Source organism: Rhinatrema bivittatum, chromosome 1 (assembly GCF_901001135.1).
Source record: "Rhinatrema bivittatum chromosome 1, aRhiBiv1.1, whole genome shotgun sequence".
NCBI lineage: Eukaryota > Metazoa > Chordata > Amphibia > Gymnophiona > Rhinatrematidae > Rhinatrema > Rhinatrema bivittatum.
In genome coordinates this window covers 4,383,014-4,404,036 of record NC_042615.1, presented here as the reverse complement: position 1 = coordinate 4,404,036, position 21,023 = coordinate 4,383,014, and the positions used below count along the sequence as shown (strand labels likewise).

At 50.0% G+C, this 21,023-nt stretch overlaps 1 protein-coding gene across 5 annotated transcripts in view; it reads right to left on the bottom strand.

The window, feature by feature from the left end:
- PRSS12 (serine protease 12) overlaps positions 1-20,069 on the bottom strand; it is a 174,689-nt gene extending 154,620 nt beyond the window's left edge. The window contains exons 1-4 of one of the 5 annotated variants that reach the window (XM_029571667.1): positions 19,071-20,069; positions 13,336-13,474; positions 10,925-11,103; positions 546-696 (exon numbers count right to left, since the gene is read on the bottom strand). In XM_029571667.1, coding sequence (XP_029427527.1) covers positions 546-696; positions 10,925-11,103; positions 13,336-13,474; positions 19,071-19,341 — 740 coding nt within the window. In that variant the 5' untranslated portion in view covers positions 19,342-20,069. The remainder of the gene's footprint in view (positions 1-545; positions 697-10,924; positions 11,104-13,335; positions 13,475-19,070) is intronic. The other 4 variants (XM_029618548.1, XM_029617717.1, XM_029619297.1 and 1 more) reach the window with 4 other exon arrangements.
- Between the last annotated feature and the right edge of the window lie 954 nt (positions 20,070-21,023).

Sequence of the window (21,023 nt, the reverse complement as noted above, 5' to 3'; positions counted from 1 at the left end):
TCTGGCTGTGCTCCTCTCACTATCTCCGGCTGTGCTGCTCTCACTAACTCCGGCTGTGCTCCTCTCACTAACTCTGGCTGTGCTCCTCTCACTAACTCCGGCAGCGCTGCTCTCACTAACTCTGGCTGTGCTCCTCTCACTAACTCCGGCTGTGCTGCTCTCACTAACTCCAGCTGTGCTGCTCTCACTAACTCCGGCTGTGCTGCTCTCACTAACTCTGGCTGTGCTGCTCTCACTAACTCCGGCTGTGCTCCTCTCACTAACTCTGGCTGTGCTCCTCTCACTAACTCCGGCAGCGCTGCTCTCACTAACTCTGGCTGTGCTCCTCTCACTAACTCCGGCTGTGCTGCTCTCACTAACTCTGGCTGTGCTCCTCTCACTAACTCCGGCTGTGCTGCTCTCACTAACTCCGGCTGTGCTCCTCTCACTAACTCTGGCTGTGCTCCTCTCACTAACTCCGGCAGCGCTGCTCTCACCAACACCTGCTGGAAACAACTTTTCCTGCTCTTAGGTTCTAGAATTGAGAGGTTAGAAAAGAAACTCACCCAAGGCCGAGCTGTCTGCAGACCACCTCAGCGTCTGCATCATCCCACTGATCATCGCAGATTGTGCCCCACTGGCCACCGTGATAGACTTCAACCCTTCCCTCAAAGGCGGTGCTGCCCCCGACCAGCCGGATGGGAAAAAAGGCAGGGCCTGCCGGTGAGAAAACAGGAGAAAAGTATCAGAATATTTGTGTATCAGGAAGATTTCAAATGTGTAGAAGACCAATGGTTACCAAGCAGTAGTCTGTATCATATGGTTCTGTCCCTGCACTTTCATATCAATGCGCACCCCTATCAGGTTTGGCCAACAGATGTCATTGTTCCTCTCCTTAGTAAGAAGCCACCGTATCCCTCAGCCCCTCCCACCTGGAGGGTCTGGATTGGATGCCTCATTGCTATTTAGCCTAACCATGCTAATGTTCGGGGGCGGGTTCAGTTTGAGGAAGCAGTCAAGGAGTGAAGATGCATTTTTTCCAGACCCTGGTGGGACCTCCCAGCTCACCCTAAGGACTTTCTTTTAGAAGTGACCCCTCCCAGTGCATTCCCTGCCTGAGGGCCCTTCTTATAATTTACAGAGAGAGAGAGAGATGTAAGCCAGATACCCTTTAGGGTAAAAAGGTCTCGCCCCAGGGGACCAAAGATGAGAGCCTATTCTAAACCTTAGGTAGGCAAGCACCAGTGCTGGATCCTGCTGTGAGAAACAGTGAAGGCAGAGAAGATATCCAGTTAAGTTCTAAAAGTATTTTTTGGACTTCGAATTAAGTGGGGAGGTTTTTGGATCCCCTTCCCTACTTTCAGAGTGGAGAGCGTGCCTGATCCTACTGACTTTTCCCTAAGAGAAGACCCCAGGAAAAAGAGCAAGTAAGGATGAAAAAAACAAGTAAACTAAAGGAAGAACAAGAATCAGGCGATCCCATCCAGATTTCCTCCCAAGGGACTAGGACAGGCTGGGTGTCCAAGGAGGAGAAGATGTCTAATTGTGGAATTTTGGGCATTTCCCCAGTAAGTAGCTGGTATATCTGCACCAAAGAGCAAACTCTGCCCACTCTCACAAAGTGACTTATTCATTTTTTCAACCACTCCGTTTAGATTGGGTAATATGGAACTGTGGTCTGGAATGCAATCCCACTTCTTGTCAGAATAGCTTATATATAAGGGTGCACATTCGTTGGTCTTTTTAGTCCATTCGTTTCATTTATTTCGGCCTGTGTGCACATATCTCGTGAGTGGAATGCACGCGCACAAAACCGATGGTATGCATGCATTGGGTGCCCACTTGAAGGTGTGCGCACCATCAGTTTTGTGCACACATACTTTCCAATCGTGAGATGAGCGCACATAGCCGAAACAAATGAAACAAATGGCCCGATGAATGCACATCTCTACTTATTTATATTCCGCCTTTCAGCCATTTCAAAGCAAATTACATTATCTGCAAGTAGTACTTTAGGAAAACTGCCAAATTTATTGCTTACATTCCTCAGGTTTTTCAGAGACTTCATCCTTGCTATGCAGCAGGTAAACTGCTGTAAATCCTGAGAAATCATCTATGATTGTAAGAAAATATCTTTTCTTTCCTGGTGTCTTATTTTTCATTGTACCACACACATCTGTGCAAATCAGATCCAAACACCTTTCAGCTCTGCTATTACTAATTTTTGGAAGAGGTTTCCTTGACATTTTCCATTTTAAGCAGCTAGTACATTTCATTACTTGACTGCACAGATCAATTTTGATCCCATCAGCTTCTTGTTTTTGGGGCAAGCTTCCTTATTGCTTCAGGATTTCTGTGTCCTAAACGACAGTGCCCTACATGAACACAATTAACAGGATGTTCTTGCTTAGCATCATTAACATCTTCACTGCAGTTTAATTGAGATAGCTCATTTGGGATTTTGCCTTCAGCAACTGTGTGACTTCCATTTGTGATAAGGTAGCTGTTCCCTTTAAATATTACATTGTTTCCTTGCTTTGTAAGCTTTTTCACTGACAGCAGGTTGCTTTCAAGATTAGGCACATATAAGACTTCCTTAACAGGTATCTTTCTGGTAAGGTTTGGAGAGGCAGGGCAGTGATGATACATAGAAACATAGAAAGATAGAAATGATGGCAGAAGAAGACCAAACGGCCCATCCAGTTTGCCCAGCAAGACCCAGTCTGCCCTTCTCCTATTCCTTCTGAGACCATATACACTGTCCATTGGCGATGACAATCCTTTCAGATTTATTCTGGTTAAATTGAGTGAAGAAATGTTTATCATTTGTCATATGACAAATGTGACATATGTCATATACCAGGTATTTTGTGAAATCGCACCTGCATTAGTATTAAATGCAAATTTTACATCAGAATTGTTTTCAGCCTCTTTCACAGCGCTTTTTGCCTTGCACTTTTTCTTTAGTTTGTTCATTCTAACTTTCCAAACTCTGCAGTCTGTCTTTAAGTGACCAGGTTTTATGCATTCAACACACTCCCTTGTTTCACATTTCTTAGTAGAGCTTTTAGAAATAAGGGCCTGCATATGCAAAGCTGATTCACCATTATTTTTGCTTTCTGCTTTGCGATTATATTCATCTGCAACCTTGCCTTTAACATATTCCATGGTAAGCTCCTCATCTGGTTTAGCACCAAGTGCTGTTACAAGTGCCTCATAATATTTGGAGAACACTGAGCAGCAGAGCTGCAACATGAAAGTCTTTAATTTCTTCTCCTATGCCACGCAGTCTTTCCATCATTTCTTAGGCACATCTTTTATAATCCTGCGTGCGCTGGCTTTTGAGCAGTTTAGTTTTGAACAGCTTTCTAAGTAAAACAGCTTATTGCTTAAATTTGCTGTAACATGCACCTTCTTCAGCTCATTCCACATTTAAAAATATGCACAATCTGATCGCCATTAATGCTGAGAGAAATAGAACTTTCAGCTTGCTGATCTTTCTCAGCCCATTCCAGTGTGTCTGAAGCAGGGACGGACTCTTCCATACATTTCCATGTACCTTCTCGTATAAGCAACTTCTTTACCTTAAATTTCCATGACTGGTAGTTCTGTTAGTCAGATGAGTAAATGCAAACTTTGATGCAGTACTGCCAAAGGCTGCCATTGCCTGTGACTCTGCCTTTTTTTGTTTTGCTCACTGATCCTCCGACTTTCAGGGCTCTTCTGGCTGCAGTCATAGGTTTGTTAACAGTTCTGGGCCCATAGCAGAGAGTCAGCAGAAATGCAAGTAAGACAAGCAGAATCTGTAAAGCACATGGAACAGCTTTAATAGTGCACATAAAAAGATGGAGACAGAACAACTTCCTACTTCCTGTACGGAGTGCAGAGAAAGTAGCCCCATTCTTTTTAAACTCTAAACAGCATAGCACCAACAAACAGTTTCTCTGCCTCACTAGCACCCAGCTGAGAACAGCTGTTGTAACAATGGAGTGGATTCAAAATACGGGTCTATCAAAAGCACATCCAAGCAGACTCTGTTCATAGAAGACCCCTAATAAGTCAGAAATAACTCTTAACAGAATAGCCTATGGACTTCAAGACTTGCATTCCAATTTCCAGGCATCTGTTTCAAATATTGTGAGTTTGGATGATTTATTATGCACACAGAGTCTAGCAGCTTGGGTTGCTCCTCTGTTTTCAGGTTCAACAACTCTAGAAACCACATGGTATCTGGGCCAGGCTGGTAGAACAAGAATCACGTCACCTCGCCTGTTCTCATGCGCTCTTGAGTTCGCTGTAGCACATCCCATGGAGAAAAATTATGCAGAAGCAACTTCTTAACTTCTTCCACTGCTGGGCCTGTGTGTCCGTGACAGTCGCTCGGCCTTCCTTGTACTGGCTGAGAAACCTTGGGCAGTTTCTAGTGTGAGAAGTTACCATCAGATCTGAAATTCTGCATGATTAACTGAGTTAAGCCATTTCCCTTAGGAGGGGATCATGACACAATCCTGCTATAGAAAGCACAAAGTTAGGTTCCTGGGTCGAAATCGTGGGTCCCAGAATGTCTTAAGGAAGAATTTGATCCTGTGCATTCCTTTAATAATTCTTGACAGCATTCGTTCTCTGTGATTCGGATTACATTAATGTCCCCTGTTTTTTTGCAGTTCACCCTCTGGTAAGAGCCTGCTTCACTTGGAAAGCACGAAAGAAGTTATGTCTGCATGTGGAGGTCAGTAGCGTCTGCATGTGGAGGTCAGTGTTGTCTGCATGTGGAGGTCAGTAGCGTCTGCATGTGGAGGTCGGTAGTGTCTGCATGTGGAGGTTAGTAGCGTCTGCATGTGGAGGTCGGTAGTGTCTGCATGTGGAGGTCAGTAGCGTCTGCATGTGGAGGTCAGTAGTGTCTGCATGTGGAGGTAAGTGTTGTGTGCATGTGGAGGTCAGTAGCGTCTGCATGTGGAGGTCAGTAGTGTCTGCATGTGGAGATCAGTAGTGTCTGCATGTGGAGGTCGGTAGTGTCTGCATGTGGAGGTCAGTAGCGTCTGCATGTGGAGATCAGTAGTGTCTGCATGTGGAGGTCAGTGTTGTCTGCATGTGGAGGTCAGTAGCGTCTGCATGTGGAGGTCAGTAGTGTCTGCATGTGGAGGTCAGTGTTGTCTGCATGTGGAGGTCAGTAGTGTCTGCATGTGGAGGTCAGTGTTGTCTGCATGTGGAGGTCAGTAGTGTCTGCATGTGGAGGTCAGTAGCGTCTGCATGTGGAGGTCAGTAGCAGCGTCACTGCTTCTACGTCTGAAAGCTGCCAGCTCTGCACATAAAGGCAAGCAATAGGTCAGTACTAGTCAAGCTTTTAGGAGCTAAGGTCACCATTCTTCCTGGTAGCAGCTCAAATCCCAAGAATCCTCCTAACTGAAACTGAAAATGTGAAGAAAAGAAACAACATCAGTTCTTAGTAAGCGAGAGACTATCCAAACCTATGACAGAATTAGTAAGCGCGCTCGGGACAGGGATGCAGCGCAGTGGAAACGGCGGGTGGGAGAGCAGCGCGTGAAGGAAATGGGGGGACTTTGGTGTTGGAGCGGTTATGGTCAGTCGCACGGAACAGCAGACGGTCAAAAAGGGAGGAAGAGATAAAGCAAACATGCAGAGAGAGCAGCGGTACAGCTGCATAGAGTTCCCAAGAACAGGCAAGGCCATCCATCATGATACAGCAGCGAGGCTCTAATATATGCCTAGAGATAACCACGGGGAGTTAGCGATGTTTCCTAACATGGGCTGCAGTACCGCCCAATGAACGAGGAGCGATATCCTGCAGGAAGTCGAGCCTGTATGGCTGACGGCTGGGAGATATCCTTAGCACACTGGGTGTGGGGATAGGGGGGTCAAGAAGGGCGAAGGCCCCAGGTGGAAGAGAGGAGGCAGTCAGTCTTGTATAGCAGCCACCTGGGAGATATCATCGGCTACAGCAGTGCAGGCAGAGGCCACCAGGAGGTCAGGCTGGGCCCAATGATCCTTGACTGCCCACATCCGTTATGTGACTGGGAGTTTTATGAGCTGCAGCCCCCACTCCCCCATTCCATTCATGCAATTAGTTACTACCATAAGAAACTTGCTGGGCAGCCTGGAGGGACCATTTGGCCTTTTTGTGCCGTGATTACTGTGCTACTTAAATAAATTCAGTTTTCTTGTCCTGTGGATCTTTTAATGAATGGCCACAGGTGAGACCAATGCCTCCACCCTTGAGATCTTGAGATTTGGAAAACAGTGCGCTGGATGTCCTTTAGGAGAAAATGTAATGCCCTCCAAACCTGATTTATGTATTTATTATATTTAGACAACTTATGTGCCCGCAATTCACGGCTGCAGGAGGTTTACAGAAAGGCTTGCATTGATAAAACTATCATTCCCAGCCTCTCAGCTTCTGAATGCAGGGGGAAAGGACGCGAAGGCTTTCGTGAGTCCTGAATTATGGGATCCTAAGCTGGAGCCTCTTCAGCTTTATTCTCTGACAGTGCCAGGGTTGTATTAAGCGTAGAAATCGCCGGCCCCAGTGCCCTCGTCTTTGGAAGTCAGGCCTGTAAGAAAGGACACTGCCCCCGATTCCTGCTGCAGTAGAGTGCGCCCAGCCCAGCGCACAGCTTAACCAGGGGGTGGAGGCGAGTCCATAACCCCTGACGCAATCAGCTCAATCCAAACCACCGCGTAGCTAACAGCGCTCATCACATCTAAATTATTCCACAGAGACCAGGCTGTTCGCTATCACCCAACGCACCCTTGTTAATGCGGAAAATGTAACAGCAGCCCCGGAGCTGGCATTAAAGCTTACCACGCGTCATGGGCTCAGAAAAAAACTAAAATTCCTGCTTTCTTTCCTGCCTCCTTCTTACTATCGTGACGATACCAAGTCAGAGGAACCACAGGAAGCCTTACCTTACCGTGACAAAATGAAAAGGGGAAAAGAAACTGCAAGAGGATTATACAGGCATAATATATGCACGCTCCGGGCCGTGTATATTGTGTGTGTATAACACGGACGCTCGTACTGAGTGGTGAATGTGAGTGCGTTATTGCACTGGCCTGTGTGTGGTTAAAGGACGCTCTTCCTGAGGCACTGTTTGCCTAATATATGCACGCTCAGGCCGTGTATATTGTGTGTGTATACTACGGACGCTCGTATTGAGTGGTGAATGTGAGTGCGTTATTGCACTGGCCTGTGTGTGTATAAAGGACACTCTTCCTGAGACGCTGTTTGCCTAATATATGCAGGCTCCGGGCCGTGTATATTGTGTGTGTATACTACGGACGCTCGTATTGAGTGGTGAATGTGAGCGCGTTATTGCACTGGCCTCTGTGTGGTTAAAGGACCCTCTTCCTGAGACGCTGTTTGCCTAATATATGCAGGCTCCGGGCCGTGTATATTGTGTGTGTATACTACGGACGCTCGTATTGAGTGGTGAATGTGAGTGCGTTATTGCACTGGCCTGTGTGTGGTTAAAGGACGCTCTTCCTGAGGCGCTGTTTGCCTAATATATGCACGCTCCAGGCCATGTATATTGTGTGTGTATAACACGGTCGCTCGTATTGAGTGGTGAATGTGAGTGCGTTATTACACTGGCCTGTGTGTGGTTAAAGGACGCTCTTCCTGAGACGCTGTTTGCCTAATATATGCACGCTCCAGGCCATGTATATTGTGTGTGTATAACACGGACGCTCGTATTGAGTGGTGAATGTGAGTGCGTTATTGCACTGGCCTGTGTGTGGTTAAAGGACCCTCTTCCTGAGACGCTGTTTGCCTAATATATGCACGCTCCGGGCCGTGTATATTGTGTGTGTATAACACGGTCGCTCGTATTGAGTGGTGAATGTGAGCGCGTTATTGCACTGCCCTGTGTGTGGTTAAAGGACGCTCTTCCTGAGACGCTGTTTGCCTAATATATGCAGGCTCCGGGCCGTGTATATTGTGTGTGTATAACACGGTCGCTCGTATTGAGTGGTGAATGTGAGCGCGTTATTGCACTGGCCTGTGTGTGGTTAAAGGACGCTCTTCCTGAGGCGCTGTTTGCCTAATATATGCAGGCTCCGAGCTGTGTATATTGTGTGTGTATAACATGGACGCTCGTATTGAGTGGTGAATGCGAGCGCGTTATTGCCCTGGCCTGTGTGTGATTAAATGACGCTCTCCCTGAGGCGCTGTTTGTCTTTGGAAAGCATAAAAAGGATCTTTACAAAGTGAGGTGAAAAGGGACTCGCCCTGGCACAAAGTGAGTCACTTGTAATTGCTCTTCTGGAGTTTGGACCTGGCAGTTCGAGGGAGGGATTTCTAAGGCCTTTACAAAGGTCTGCGCTGCTTATGGTCGGGTTGAGCAGCATTCAAACTGCCAAACTTGAGCCCTCTTTGCAGCCTGGAATATCTGCTTTTAAACTTGCACTGCCTGATGAAGACCCTCTGTTTTGATATCATTTTCTCTTTCTCGCTGGGTGTGCAGATGGAGCAAGATTCACAGCGGCAGTTTCTTTTCAGCTATCGCGTCAAGTCGACAAATAACTTGATTTGGCTAAAAGCCACTTTTGGATGCACATTTCAGAATATAATATATTCAGCGGAATAGTTGGATTTGAATCAGGCCAACCTTTTTAGAGATGTGACCATCGCTGTCTGTAGCAGCGTTTTATTTTTCTTTTCTGCGTGAACGCAGTGGGAATAAAACAGAGGATTGACCAGATAAGCTCTCTCAATGTGAGTAGAGAAGTAGACTGAGGAGAGCTCCCCTGAAGGTGGCTCTTTGAAATGTGTTCAGCCAGGCTGTGAGGAAGGCACCTGCAAGGGGTGACACAGGGCTCGCTTCACAGACCTTTAGGCCGGAGCATGGCCCAAGTGCTTTAGTCTTCCCTCTGAAATCTCAGTATTACCAGATTTAATGCACAGAGAAATTCCTTGCTCCACCAGCTGGGGGCAGAGTACACTGGGATATTAGGGCTGCACAGTCAGGGTAGGAAATTTTCTCAGTGGAAGGGAGTGGACAGTGGAGTGCCTCAGGGATCTGTATTGGGACCCTTACTTTTCAATATAATTATAAATGATCTGGAAAGAAATACGACAAGTGAGATAATCAAATTTGCAGATGACACAAAATTGTTCAGAGTAGTTAAATCACAAGCAGATTGTGATAAATTGCAGGAAGACCTTGTGAGACTGGAAAATTGGGCATCCAAATGGCAGATGAAATTTAATGTGGATAAGTGCAAGGTGATGCATATAGGGAAAAATAACCCATGCTATAATTACACAATGTTGGGTTCCATATTAGGTGCTACAACCCAAGAAAGAGATCTAGGCGTCATAGTGGATAACACATTGAAATCGTCGGTGCAGTGTGCTGCGGCAGTCAAAAAAGCAAACAGAATGTTGGGAATTATTAGAAAAGGAATGGTGAATAAAACGAAAAATGTCATAATGCCTCTGTATCGCTCCATGGTGAGACCGCACCTTGAATACTGTGTACAATTCTGGTCGCCGCATCTCAAAAAAGATATAATTGCGATGGAGAAGGTACAGAGAAGGGCTACCAAAATGATAAGGGGAATGGAACAGCTCCCCTATGAGGAAAGGCTGAAGAGGTTAGGACTTTTCAGCTTGGAGAAGAGACGGCTGAGGGGGGATATGATAGAGGTGTTTAAAATCATGAGAGGTCTAGAACGGGTAGATGTGAATCGGTTATTTACTCTTTCGGATAATAGAAGGACTAGGGGGCACTCCATGAAGTTAGCATGTGGCACATTTAAAACTAATCGGAGAAAGTTCTTTTTTACTCAACGCACAATTAAACTCTGGAATTTGTTGCCAGAGAATGTGGTTCGTGCAGTTAGTGTAACTGTGTTTAAAAAAGGATTGGATAAGTTCTTGGAGGAGAAGTCCATTACCTGCTATTAAGTTCACTTAGAGAATAGCCACTGCCATTAGCAATGGTTACATGGAATAGACTTAGTTTTTGGGTACTTGCCAGGTTCTTATGGCCTGGATTGGCCACTGTTGGAAACAGGATGCTGGGCTTGATGGACCCTTGGTCTGACCTAGTATGGCATTTTCTTATGTTCTTATGTTCTTAGTGATGCACTGAAATGCTGGAAGTGGGATGAACCCCAGTGTTCTGGTCTGGCACAGCAGAAAGACAAGGAAGGTAGAAATGTTTTACATTATTTTAGTGCTTATTGTGTAGGACAGGGGTGGCTAACTCCTGGTCTGGTTTTCAGAAGACCCACAGTGAGTATATGTGAGATACGTCTGCATACCAGGGAGGCAGTGCATGCAGATCTCTCTCATGCATATTCATTCTGGATATCCTGAAAGCCTGACTGGCTGGGGGGTCCCCAGGACAGGACTGGTAACCACTGCTTTGGGTGGTCGTAAGCCTCGGAGGGCAGTATGGGAAGGTTTGAAATAAAGTCGCAGGGATTCCTTTGGTTTGCACTCGGCAGTTTCCTCCTGCTGGCCTGGGCTGGGCCTTCACTAACATCGGCCCGGGGAGTTTTCCCTATTTCATATCATTCAGCCCGGGCTTTGCAGGGATGGTCCTGGGCCAGGGGGCCGAGCACCAGGGCTACGTCTGGAGCCCCATAGTCACAGTCCCTCAATCCAACACCAGAAGCCCCCTTAGCCGGTGAGCACAGTCCCTTCCCCTCTGTACTATCCTCAGCCCTGGGGCCGGCCCCGCTGCTCGGTGCAGAATACGCTAATCAGGGAAGGAAACGGGCCTCATGTTGACCCTTTCCCCTCGGACAGGGATAAGTCTGCCTCTTCTTCTGGATGCAGAAACCTCGGCGTAGCACAAGGGGATTTTTACTGAAGGGTTTCTGCCATTTTGTGTCGCAGGGCCCCCCCGGGAGAGGGGTGAGATGAGCTCTCGGCCTCCTCCCTGGCTGGGCCGGTTTGCTGAAGGCGTGGCGCACTTACCGTGGGCTTTGCCGCAGCTTACGGCGGCCGCCGTGTTGCGGGGACACGACGACCCGAGCAGGAGCGTCTTCTCACACCGCAGCAGGTTCCCCTCGTCGCCCCGGCACCGGAGACTGCCCCAGTGCGCGGGGGCCAGGCCCAAGGCGGAGAGCGGCGCCTGCCTCGCCGTGCCCGTCTCCCTGCGAAGACACAAACAGGAGCTCGGTTTACTGTGCCGAGCTGTAACACCAAGCTCGCTCCTTACAAACCTCCACACACCAAGCAGCGATCATGGCTAGGAAGCGTCGCGTCCCTCAGCGCTCAGGGCCCCTGTGGCCCTTGGTTAACTTCCCGGTGAGAAGGGGGGGTCTCCGTGTACACTGACAGGCCGATGCAATATCGTCACGCGTTAAACCCACGCTCATCGTTGGGCGCCCGCTCTCTTAACTGCGCCGCTTCACCTCTCCCGGGCGTCTGACTTAATATTTAAAAAGGAGGCGCTGGGGAAAGTTTAGTGACCCCAGCGTCTCCTCGGCAGCGGGCGCCCAGGAAAGGTGCCGTCAGCGGGTCAGAGAAACGGGCACGCGTTATTTAAGCGTCCCTTTCCCTAGCCTGACCGCTGACGCATCTTTTTTTGTTTTTTTTTTTGCTGGTTCTACTTTTTTTTGGATATTAAGTCAGAGGAACTACAGAAAGGCAGTATTTGCTGCTTTTCTGTAAACGTTTGGGGCTCTGAAGAATTAACGCCCGCTCCGGGGCACTCATTAATTTTTTAGAGTAAGAATGTGCGCGTCGGGCTCATGTTTTTTGGGGGGTTTTTTGCATCGGGGTAATAGCTAATAGCCTCATGGACGTGACTTTACATGTGATGAGCGCTGTTGGGTACGCGCTCGATTGGACGCACGTTTTGGATGCGCTAACCCCTGTTTTGCGTCGGGGGTTATGGGCGCGTGTTGAGCCGTGCGCTGGCAGCAGCGCAGGGTATTGCTTCGGCCTGCGAGTGCTAGCACCGGGCTCGTCTCCTGTGGGTAACACAGCCCGCGGGAGATTTACACTGCGCTAGCTGGGAAGGTCAAAGCCCTGCAGGGTAACTCTGTAAGACAAGAGATTCATCTTGGAGCCTTGTCCCGTTACAGGATCCAAAAGCGATCTTAATTGCTCGCTGTGCTTTTTTGCGCCCTGAAAGAACACAGACGTGCAGTTTTCGATGCAAGCTTTAAACGTCTGCAGCGTGGGCGCAGATTTCCCAGGCCCGAGTGTCTGAACTTGGCCCAGTTTACCTTTCCCCTCTGCTTGATTTCTGGCCCGTTCAAGGCTCTGTGCGAGGTTCACCACCCTTAGTTTGATTTGAGAACCTCAGCACGTTCCGACCATCTAAGAGACGACATCAGGAATTTATGGGATCAGCCTTTAAGCAGAAATAAGCTGATTGGCTGATGTTCTGATTACAACCTATAACGTGGACCACCAGGGAAGGATCTTCTAAGACCGTCAACCTAACTGCATCAGGAGAGTCTCATCCGGTCTGGATTCCTGGTTCCCATTTTAATGAATTCTGGGACTGCATTAACCTAAACCGGAGACATAGCTGCAGGCTGGCAGAGCTCCCCGTTCTAGCCACTTCATCCCTAACCAAACAGAAATTTGTTGGACTTGGGGAACCTATTATTAAGAAAATATACGTTACAATTTTCCGGATATTCTGCATAAACTTTTAAATGCAGAGGACTAAAGAGTCAAAGTCTTATTTATAGAAACATAAAATCGCTTGATTCACTCCATCCACCCATTTGTATCTTTCTACTGTGCTGTTATGGGTCTAACTCAACAGCCAAGCTGTGAAATTTGCTGCCAGATGACATGGTCAAGGCATCTAGTAAAAGGGGTTGGACACGATCCTGGAGGAAAAGTCCGTAAACAAATATTAGCCAGGTGGATTTGGGAAAGCCAGCACTTATCCCTGGGAGGGAACAAGGAACGGATCTACTCTGTGCAACCTGCTGGGTAATGTGGCCACTGTCAGAGACTCAATGAACGTCTGCTGTGATTGACCACGCAAGGAAAAGAGAGAGCGAGGAGATGCATCCATTCAAAACTAAAAAAACTGGGGCTGAGGAAATGCCTGCTCTCAATTATTCAATCCAAAAATGTCTTTTATTGTACTTCAATACTTAAAGATGGCAAAATCATCTATAGAACATGTGAAATGTGAAGACCCAGATTCTAATCCTATCTGCACAACTCCTTGTATGACCTTTAATTAGTCGCCTAACTTCCCTCTGCTCAGTTGTAAGACTCCAGGCCTTTGGGCCATGGACTGTGCGACGTGTCCTGGAGCAGACACTGATGATGCTCCAGATGTTATCATATTATTCTGAATTCTTGGTATCACAGCCTCCAGCTCGTGTCCCGCATGGCTGAGTAGACCCTACCCACGCTGCAGCTGCCGACACACGACCGATGCATCCTGGTCATCCCACTCACTGCCGCAGATGGCTCCCCAGGCTCCATCCCAGTACACTTCCACCACACCTTCTCCAGCGTCACGGCCCTCCTGCAAGCGCACGGATCCTGCAAGGGAGGAGGGAAAGCTCTTATCAGCATGGCACAGGAAGGGACTCACTTTCAAAAGCAGTTACAGCAGGAAAACTGGGTTTTAATGCACTGCATCCATTAAGTGGGCTTTTGAAAATTGCTGTAATATATGCCACTCACTTAACCGTAGCATTTACTTGTGTAGGTGCACTTTATTGGAGTAAATGGCTTTTGAAAATTGCTACAATATTATGTTACGTGCTTTGATCCTTTGACAATTCGCCTGTAAGAGAGCTGAGCAGTGTCACAAGCAGGAGCAGCAGCTGAGATGTGCAAGCGGCTGTCAAGCAGGCATCACCACCTACACAGTAATGACGGCAGAAAAAGACCAAAATGCTCCATCTAGTCACTCAGCAAACTTCCCAGGTAGTAACTGCCGCTCCATGCAGGTTACCCCCAAGCTTTTTTATTTATTCACATCCTCCAGCCTTTTAGGGAGCTACAGTGTTTATCCCGTGCCCCTTTGAAATCTTTCACAATTTTAGTCTTCACCACTTCCTCCGGAAGGGCATTTATCTGAAGGTCTGTATCATATCACCCTTGCTCCTCCTCTCCTCCAGGATTTACATATTCCTCTTCAAGGTACAATGTAGAATCTGCCACCCTCACCCCCCCTGACAGAGCAACTCAGGAAAAGCAAGAGCACAAGTCATGACCCAAAGACAAGAGTGACTACTCCTACAGGAGAGCGGCCTGCAATGGAGAGAAATGAGCGCTGGCACCTGGGTTGCATCCTTTGCATGGTCTCGGTCCATCACTGGGTGCCCTAATACCCTGCATGTTGTGAGGCAGGAGCTCTGCACTGGATCCTGCCTCTCAGGCTGGGAGCAGGCCCTGTGATCTAGCACCACCTGCTGGTCAGAGGCAGTAAAGCATGCTAGAGGCCCCAGACGGAGCTGCTTCATTGCACGGGGCCGCAGCCAGGAGGAGAGAAGGTTTCCTTGGCTAGGTTTACCCTGTAGATGTATTGTTAAACTGGCTGGTGTACAGTAAGCCTCTCACGATCCTGTGCAGAGACAAGCTGGGCCTGGACCTCTCACTGCAGGAGCCCCTCTCACTGCCTCGTGTGCTGCTTGAGGTTAATTCATTGAATTCTCTGCACCCACCCCCTTCTGGAAGAATTTCTTTCCTCCCATACCATGGACTTAACGTTTCTCTTCTCTTGCTCCAATGTGTGCACTGGAGTTTCTTATAAAGTAAAAAGAGGGAGCTCCTGAAGGAAGGCCCAGTATTAGGCCCCCTCCTGGTGCTATAAGAATATAATAAATCCCCAGACTGCTATGGTGAGGGGAAAGACAGAAGCATGGGGGTGACCTTCACCAATAAGCCTGAAACGTTTGATGCAACTGCAACATTGCTCTGGGCTTCAATGGCAGGAGGTGACGGGGAAGGGGACTCAGACAGGAAGCAGTGAGGGCCCTGACTTTGTCAGTCTGAGAAACTGATAAGCTTGGGGGTGACCTGCACGGCGCAGCAGATACTGGCGTAAGCTTGCCTGGAAGACTGGATGGGCCATGTGGTGCTTTTCTGCCGTCATGTCTAAGTTTCAGTGTTACAAAAGTAATAAAACAGAGACAGTTTACAAAATAAAGGTATTTCACATTATTTATTTATTTATTTAGGATTTTTATATACCGACCTTCTCAATACAAGTATCAAATCAGGTCGGTTTCCAAAGAACAAAACTGTCGCGGTTAAGGCGTTACAATAAACAGAGTTTCTGAACATAGGAACATCAATAAATATTACATAGACAACAGTAACTCGACAAAATAACGTGGATAAATATAGGGAGTGGCTAAATAGGGGTAGTTTAAAGGTGATTAGTTTAAAGGTGATTAGTGCTTAAAGTGCTTGAAAGCTTGTCTGTACTTAATGGTCTCGATTATACATCTAAGTACATCAGGACACTGCTTCACGGTATCATCAGAGCCCCACGCAGACATCACACTGACACACATAAAGCATGAATACAGCACAGACAGCTGAAGAGCAGATCTTCATCAGAGCCCCATGCAGGCATCACACTGATACATATAAATCATGAATACAGCACAGACAGCTGAAGAGCAGATCCTCATCAGAGCCCCATGCAGGCATCACACTGATACACGTAAATCATGAATACAGCACAGACAGCTGAAGAGCAGATCTTCATCAGAGTCCCACGCGGACATCACACTGACACACATAAAGCATGAATACAGCACAGACAGCTGAAGAGCAGATCTTCATCAGAGCCCCATGCAGGCATCACACTGATACACATAAAGCATGAATACAGCACAGACAGCTGAAGAGCAGATCTTCATCAGAGCCCCATGCAGGCATCACACTGACACACATAAAGCATGAATACAGCACAGACAGCTGAAGTGCAGATCTTCATCAGAGTCCCACGCGGACATCACACTGATACACATAAAGCATGAATACAGCACAGACAGCTGAAGAGCAGATCTTCATCAGAGTCCCACGCGGACATCACACTGACACACATAAAGCATGAATACAGCACAGACAGCTGAAGAGCAGATCTTCATCAGAGCTCCATGCGGGCGTCACACTGATACACATAAAGCATGAATACAGCACAGACAGCTGAAGAGCAGATCTTCATCAGAGCCCCATGCAGGCGTCACACTGATACACGTAAAGCATGAATACAGCACAGACAGCTGAAGTGCAGATCTTCATCAGAGCCCCATGCAGGCATCACACTGATACACGTAAATCATGAATACAGCACAGACAGCTGAAGAGCAGATCTTCATCAGATCCCCATGCAGGCATCACATTGATACACATAAAGCATGAATACAGCACAGACAGCTGAAGAGCAGATCTTCATCAGAGCCCCATGCAGGCATCACACTGATACACATAAAGCATGAATACAGCACAGACAGCTGAAGAGCAGATCTTCATCAGAGCCCCATGCAGGAGTCACACTGATACACATAAAGCATGAATACAGCACAGACAGCTGAAGAGCAGATCTTCATGAGAGCCCCATGCAGGCATCACACTGATACACATAAAGCATGAATACAGCACAGACAGCTGAAGAGCAGATCTTCACCGGAGCCCCATGCAGGCATCACACTGATACACATAAAGCATGAATACAGCACAGACAGCTGAAGAGCAGATCTTCATCAGAGCCCTGTACAGGGGTCACACTGATACACATAAAGCATGAATACAGCACAGACAGCTGAAGAGCAGACCTTCATCAGAGCCCATGCAGGCATCACATTGATACACGTAAAGCATGAATACAGCACAGACAGCTGAAGAGCAGATCTTCATCAGAGCCCCATGCCGGCGTCCCACTGATACACATAAAGCATGAATACAGCACAGACAGCTGAAGAGCAGATCTTCATCAGAGCCCCATGCAGGCGTCACACTGATACACATAAAGCATGAATACAGCACAGAGAACTGAGGAGATCTTCATCAGAACCTTTGTGGCTGCACTATTGAATCACCTAAAAATTTAGCCAGATATGTTTATCTGGCTAATTTTACTACCCAGTGACTGAATATGAATCCCCAGCATTTCTAGTGTTCCTTAACGTGGTTATCACTTGAGACCAATGTTTTTTGGGGTTGCACCTTCAGCTGATTCTAAGAAAAATGTCTGCCCAAGATCAAACGGAAGGAATCAGACCCTCTGCAACCCTCTTCAGCAGACTGGGGACACCTGAATCCAGCCTGTAGTTTCAATAGGATGGAAACATAATGACCCAAATGAAGGTACAGCCATGAGGAGGACAAAGGGATCACAATGTGAGGAGGGAGCAGGCAGATACTCCTCAACTGGAGGATAGGAGGGAGTTAGGGGTAGCAGGCAGGCACTCAAGAACTGGAGGACAGGAGGGAGATAGGGGTAGCAGGCAGGCACTCAAGAACTGGAGGATAGGAGGGAGTTAGGGGTAGCAGGCAGGGACTCACAGGAGCTGGAGGACAGGAGGGAGTTAGGGGTAGCAGGCAGGGATCAGGAGCTGGAGGACAGGAGGGAGTTAGGGGTAGCAGGCATTCAAGAACTGGAGGACAGTAGGGAGATAGGGGTAGCAGGCAGGGATCAGGAGCTGGAGGACAGGAGGGAGATAGGGGTAGCAGGCAGGCACTCAAGAACTGGAGGACAGGAGGGACATAGGGGTAGCAGGCAGGGATCAGGAGCTGGAGGACAGGAGGGAGATAGGGGTAGCAGGCAGGGACGCAGGAGCTGGAGGACAGGAGGGAGATAGGGGTAGCAGGCAGGGACGCAGGAGCTGGAGGACAGGAGGGAGTTAGGGGTAGCAGGCAGGCACTCAAGAACTGGAGGACAGGAGGGACATAGGGGTAGCAGGCAGGGATCAGGAGCTGGAGGACAGGAGGGAGATAGGGGTAGCAGGCAGGGATCAGGAGCTGTAGTACAGGAGGGAGTTAGGGGTAGCAGGCAGGGACGCAGGAGCTGGAGGACAGGAGGGAGATAGGGGTAGCAGGCAGGGACGCAGGAGCTGGAGGACAGGAGGGAGTTAGGGGTAGCAGGCAGGCACTCAAGAACTGGAGGACAGGAGGGACATAGGGGTAGCAGGCAGGGACACAGGAACTGGAGGACAGGAGGGACATAGGGGTAGCAGGCAGGGACACAGGAACTGGAGGACAGGAGGGAGTTAGGGGTAGCAGGCAGGCACTCAAGAACTGGAGGACAGGAGGGACATAGGGGTAGCAGGCAGGGACACAGGAACTGGAGGACAAGAGGGAGATAGGGGTAGCAGGCAGGGATCAGGAGCTGGAGGACAGGAGGGAGATAGGGGTAGCAGGCAGGGATGCAGGAGCTGGAGGACAGGAGGGAGTTAGGGGTAGCAGGCAGGGATCAAGAGCTGGAGTACAGGAGGGACATAGGGGTAGCAGGCAGGGACACAGGAACTGGAGGACAGGAGGGAGTTAGGGGTAGCAGGCAGGGATCAAGAGCTGGAGTACAGGAGGGACATAGGGGTAGCAGGCAGGGACACAGGAACTGGAGGACAGGAGGGAGTTAGGGGTAGCAGGCAGGGATCAAGAGCTGGAGTACAGGAGGGACATAGGGGTAGCAGGCAGGCACTCAAGAACTGGAGGACAGGAGGGAGTTAAGGGTAGCAGGCAGGGACCTGCACCTGGAGGACAGGAGGGGTTAGGGATACCAGGCAGGGATCAGGAGCTGTAGTACAGGAGGGAGTTAGGGGTAGCAGGCAGGGACTCACAGGAGCTGGAGGATAAGAGGGAGTTAGGGGTAGCAGGCAGAGACAGGAGCTGGAGGATAAGAGGGAGTTAGGGGTAGCAGGCAGAGACAGGAGCTGGAGGATAAGAGGGAGTTAGGGGTAGCAGGCAGGGAGCTGGATGAAGGAGGGAATTTGGGGTAGCAGGAAGGGACTCTGAAGCACAGGAGGGAGTTAGGGAAAGCAGGCAGGGACCTGCAGCTGGAGGACAGGAGGGGTTAGGAGTAGCAGGCGGGGGCTCCCAGGAGCTGGAGGATAGACGGGGGTTGTGGTGGGAAAGTCCAGTAGTAAAGTGGAGCGAGCAGAGGGCACCGCCGCCTTACCTGGCTCTCTGTGGCCCCCGCAGCTGCAGTAGCCCCGGGCTAGCTGGCCGCGGTTGTCCCGGTAGAAGCACCAGGCTCGGCTCCTGCCGTCAGGGTTCCTGCAGAGGTTGTGGTCCCCCGGCCCCCGGGGCCACCCGGCGGGCAGCTGCAGCCAGTTCAGGCACTCGGCGCCGGTCTGGGTGACGTTCAGGGAGCGGCTGGCACAGCCGTGGGCCGGGCCGGGCCGGAGCAGGCAGAGGAGCAGGAGCGGGGCAGGCAGGGGGCAGCGCATGCTGCAGCTCGGACTCTCTGCTGCCCTGCAATCCAAGGAGGGGGCGGGCGGCGCCCGGCTCAGGACTGCCCTTCTCTTCCGCTCAGAGGGCAAGCCCAGCTCCCAGCGCTGTCCGCGCTGCTTCCTGCTCTGCAGCTCAGCCTGCCTCCCTGTCCTGTGCTACTCACAGGGCTGGGCACTGATGTTAGAGGGGGCTGCCCAGCCAGGGGGTCTACAATGCACATGCATGCGATACCTTGCCAGATGCCAGCCCCAAGGACTCAGCTCCCAGCGCTGGCTGCTTCCTGCTCTGCAGCTCCACCTGCCTCCCTGCCCTGTGCCACCTCACAGGGCTGGGCACTGATGTTAGAGGGGGGCTTACAATGCACATGCATGCGATACCTTGCCAGATGCCAGCCCCAAGGTCTCAGCTCCCAGTGCTGTCCCCTCTGCTTCCTGCTCTGCAGCTCCACCTGCCTCCCTGTCCTGTGCCACCTCACAGGGCTGGGCACTGATGTTAGAGGGGGGCTTACAATGCACATGCATGCGATACCTTGCCAGATGCCAGCCCCAAGGACTCAGCTCCCAGCGCTGTCCCCTCTGCTTCCTGCTCTGCAGCTCCACCTGCCTCCCTGTCCTGTGCTACCTCACAGGGCTGGGCACTGATGTTAGAGGGGGGCTGCCCAGCCAGGGGGTCTACAATGCACATGCATGCGATACCTTGCCAGATGCCAGCCCCAAGGACTCAGCTCCCAGCGCTGTCCCCTCTGCTTCCTGCTCTGCAGCTCCACCTGCCTCCCTGTCCTGTGCTACCTCACAGGGCTGGGCACTGATGTTAGAGGGGGGCTTACAATGCACATGCATGCGATACCTTGCCAGATGCCAGCCCCAGGGACTCAGCTCCCAGCGCTGTCCCCTCTGCTTCCTGCTCTGCAGCTCCACCTGCCTCCCTGTCCTGTGCTACCTCACAGGGCTGGGCACTGATGTTAGAGGGGGGCTTACAATGCACATGCATGCGATACCTTGCCAGATGCCAGCCCCAAGGTCTCAGCTCCCAGTGCTGTCCCTTCTGCTTCCTGCTCTGCAGCTCCACCTGCCTTCCTGTCCTGTGCTACCTCACAGGGCTGGGCACTGATGTTAGAGGGGGGCTTACAATGCACATGCATGCGATACCTTGCCAGATGCCAGCCCCAGGGACTCAGCTCCCAGCGCTGGCTGCTTCCTGCTCTGCAGCTCCACCTGCCTCCCTGTCCTGTGCTACCTCACAGGGCTGGGCACTGATGTTAGAGGGGGCTGCCCAGCCAGGGGGTCTACAATGCACATGCATGCGATACCTTGCCAGATGCCAGCCCCAGGGACTCAGCTCCCAGCGCTGTCCCCTCTGCTTCCTGCTCTGCAGCTCCTCCTGCCTCCCTGTCCTGTGCCACCTCACATGGTCGGGCACTGCTACAATGCGCATGTATGCGATACGTTGTCACATCCCGGTCCGGCGCTAACGCATACACTTATCGCACATCCTCACTGTGGATATCCTGAAAAAGCCCACCGGCTGAGAGCTGCCATCTCGGCTTCCGGTTGTCTCCTGTCCGCGCCTGCTTGCCACTTCTCCAGCGGTCCTGCAGTCTGAACTGAGACTGAATGCCCCATCCATCCAGTCAGAGCGAGACAGCTGGAGTCTGAGGTCATCGCAGCCAGTGGTGTGC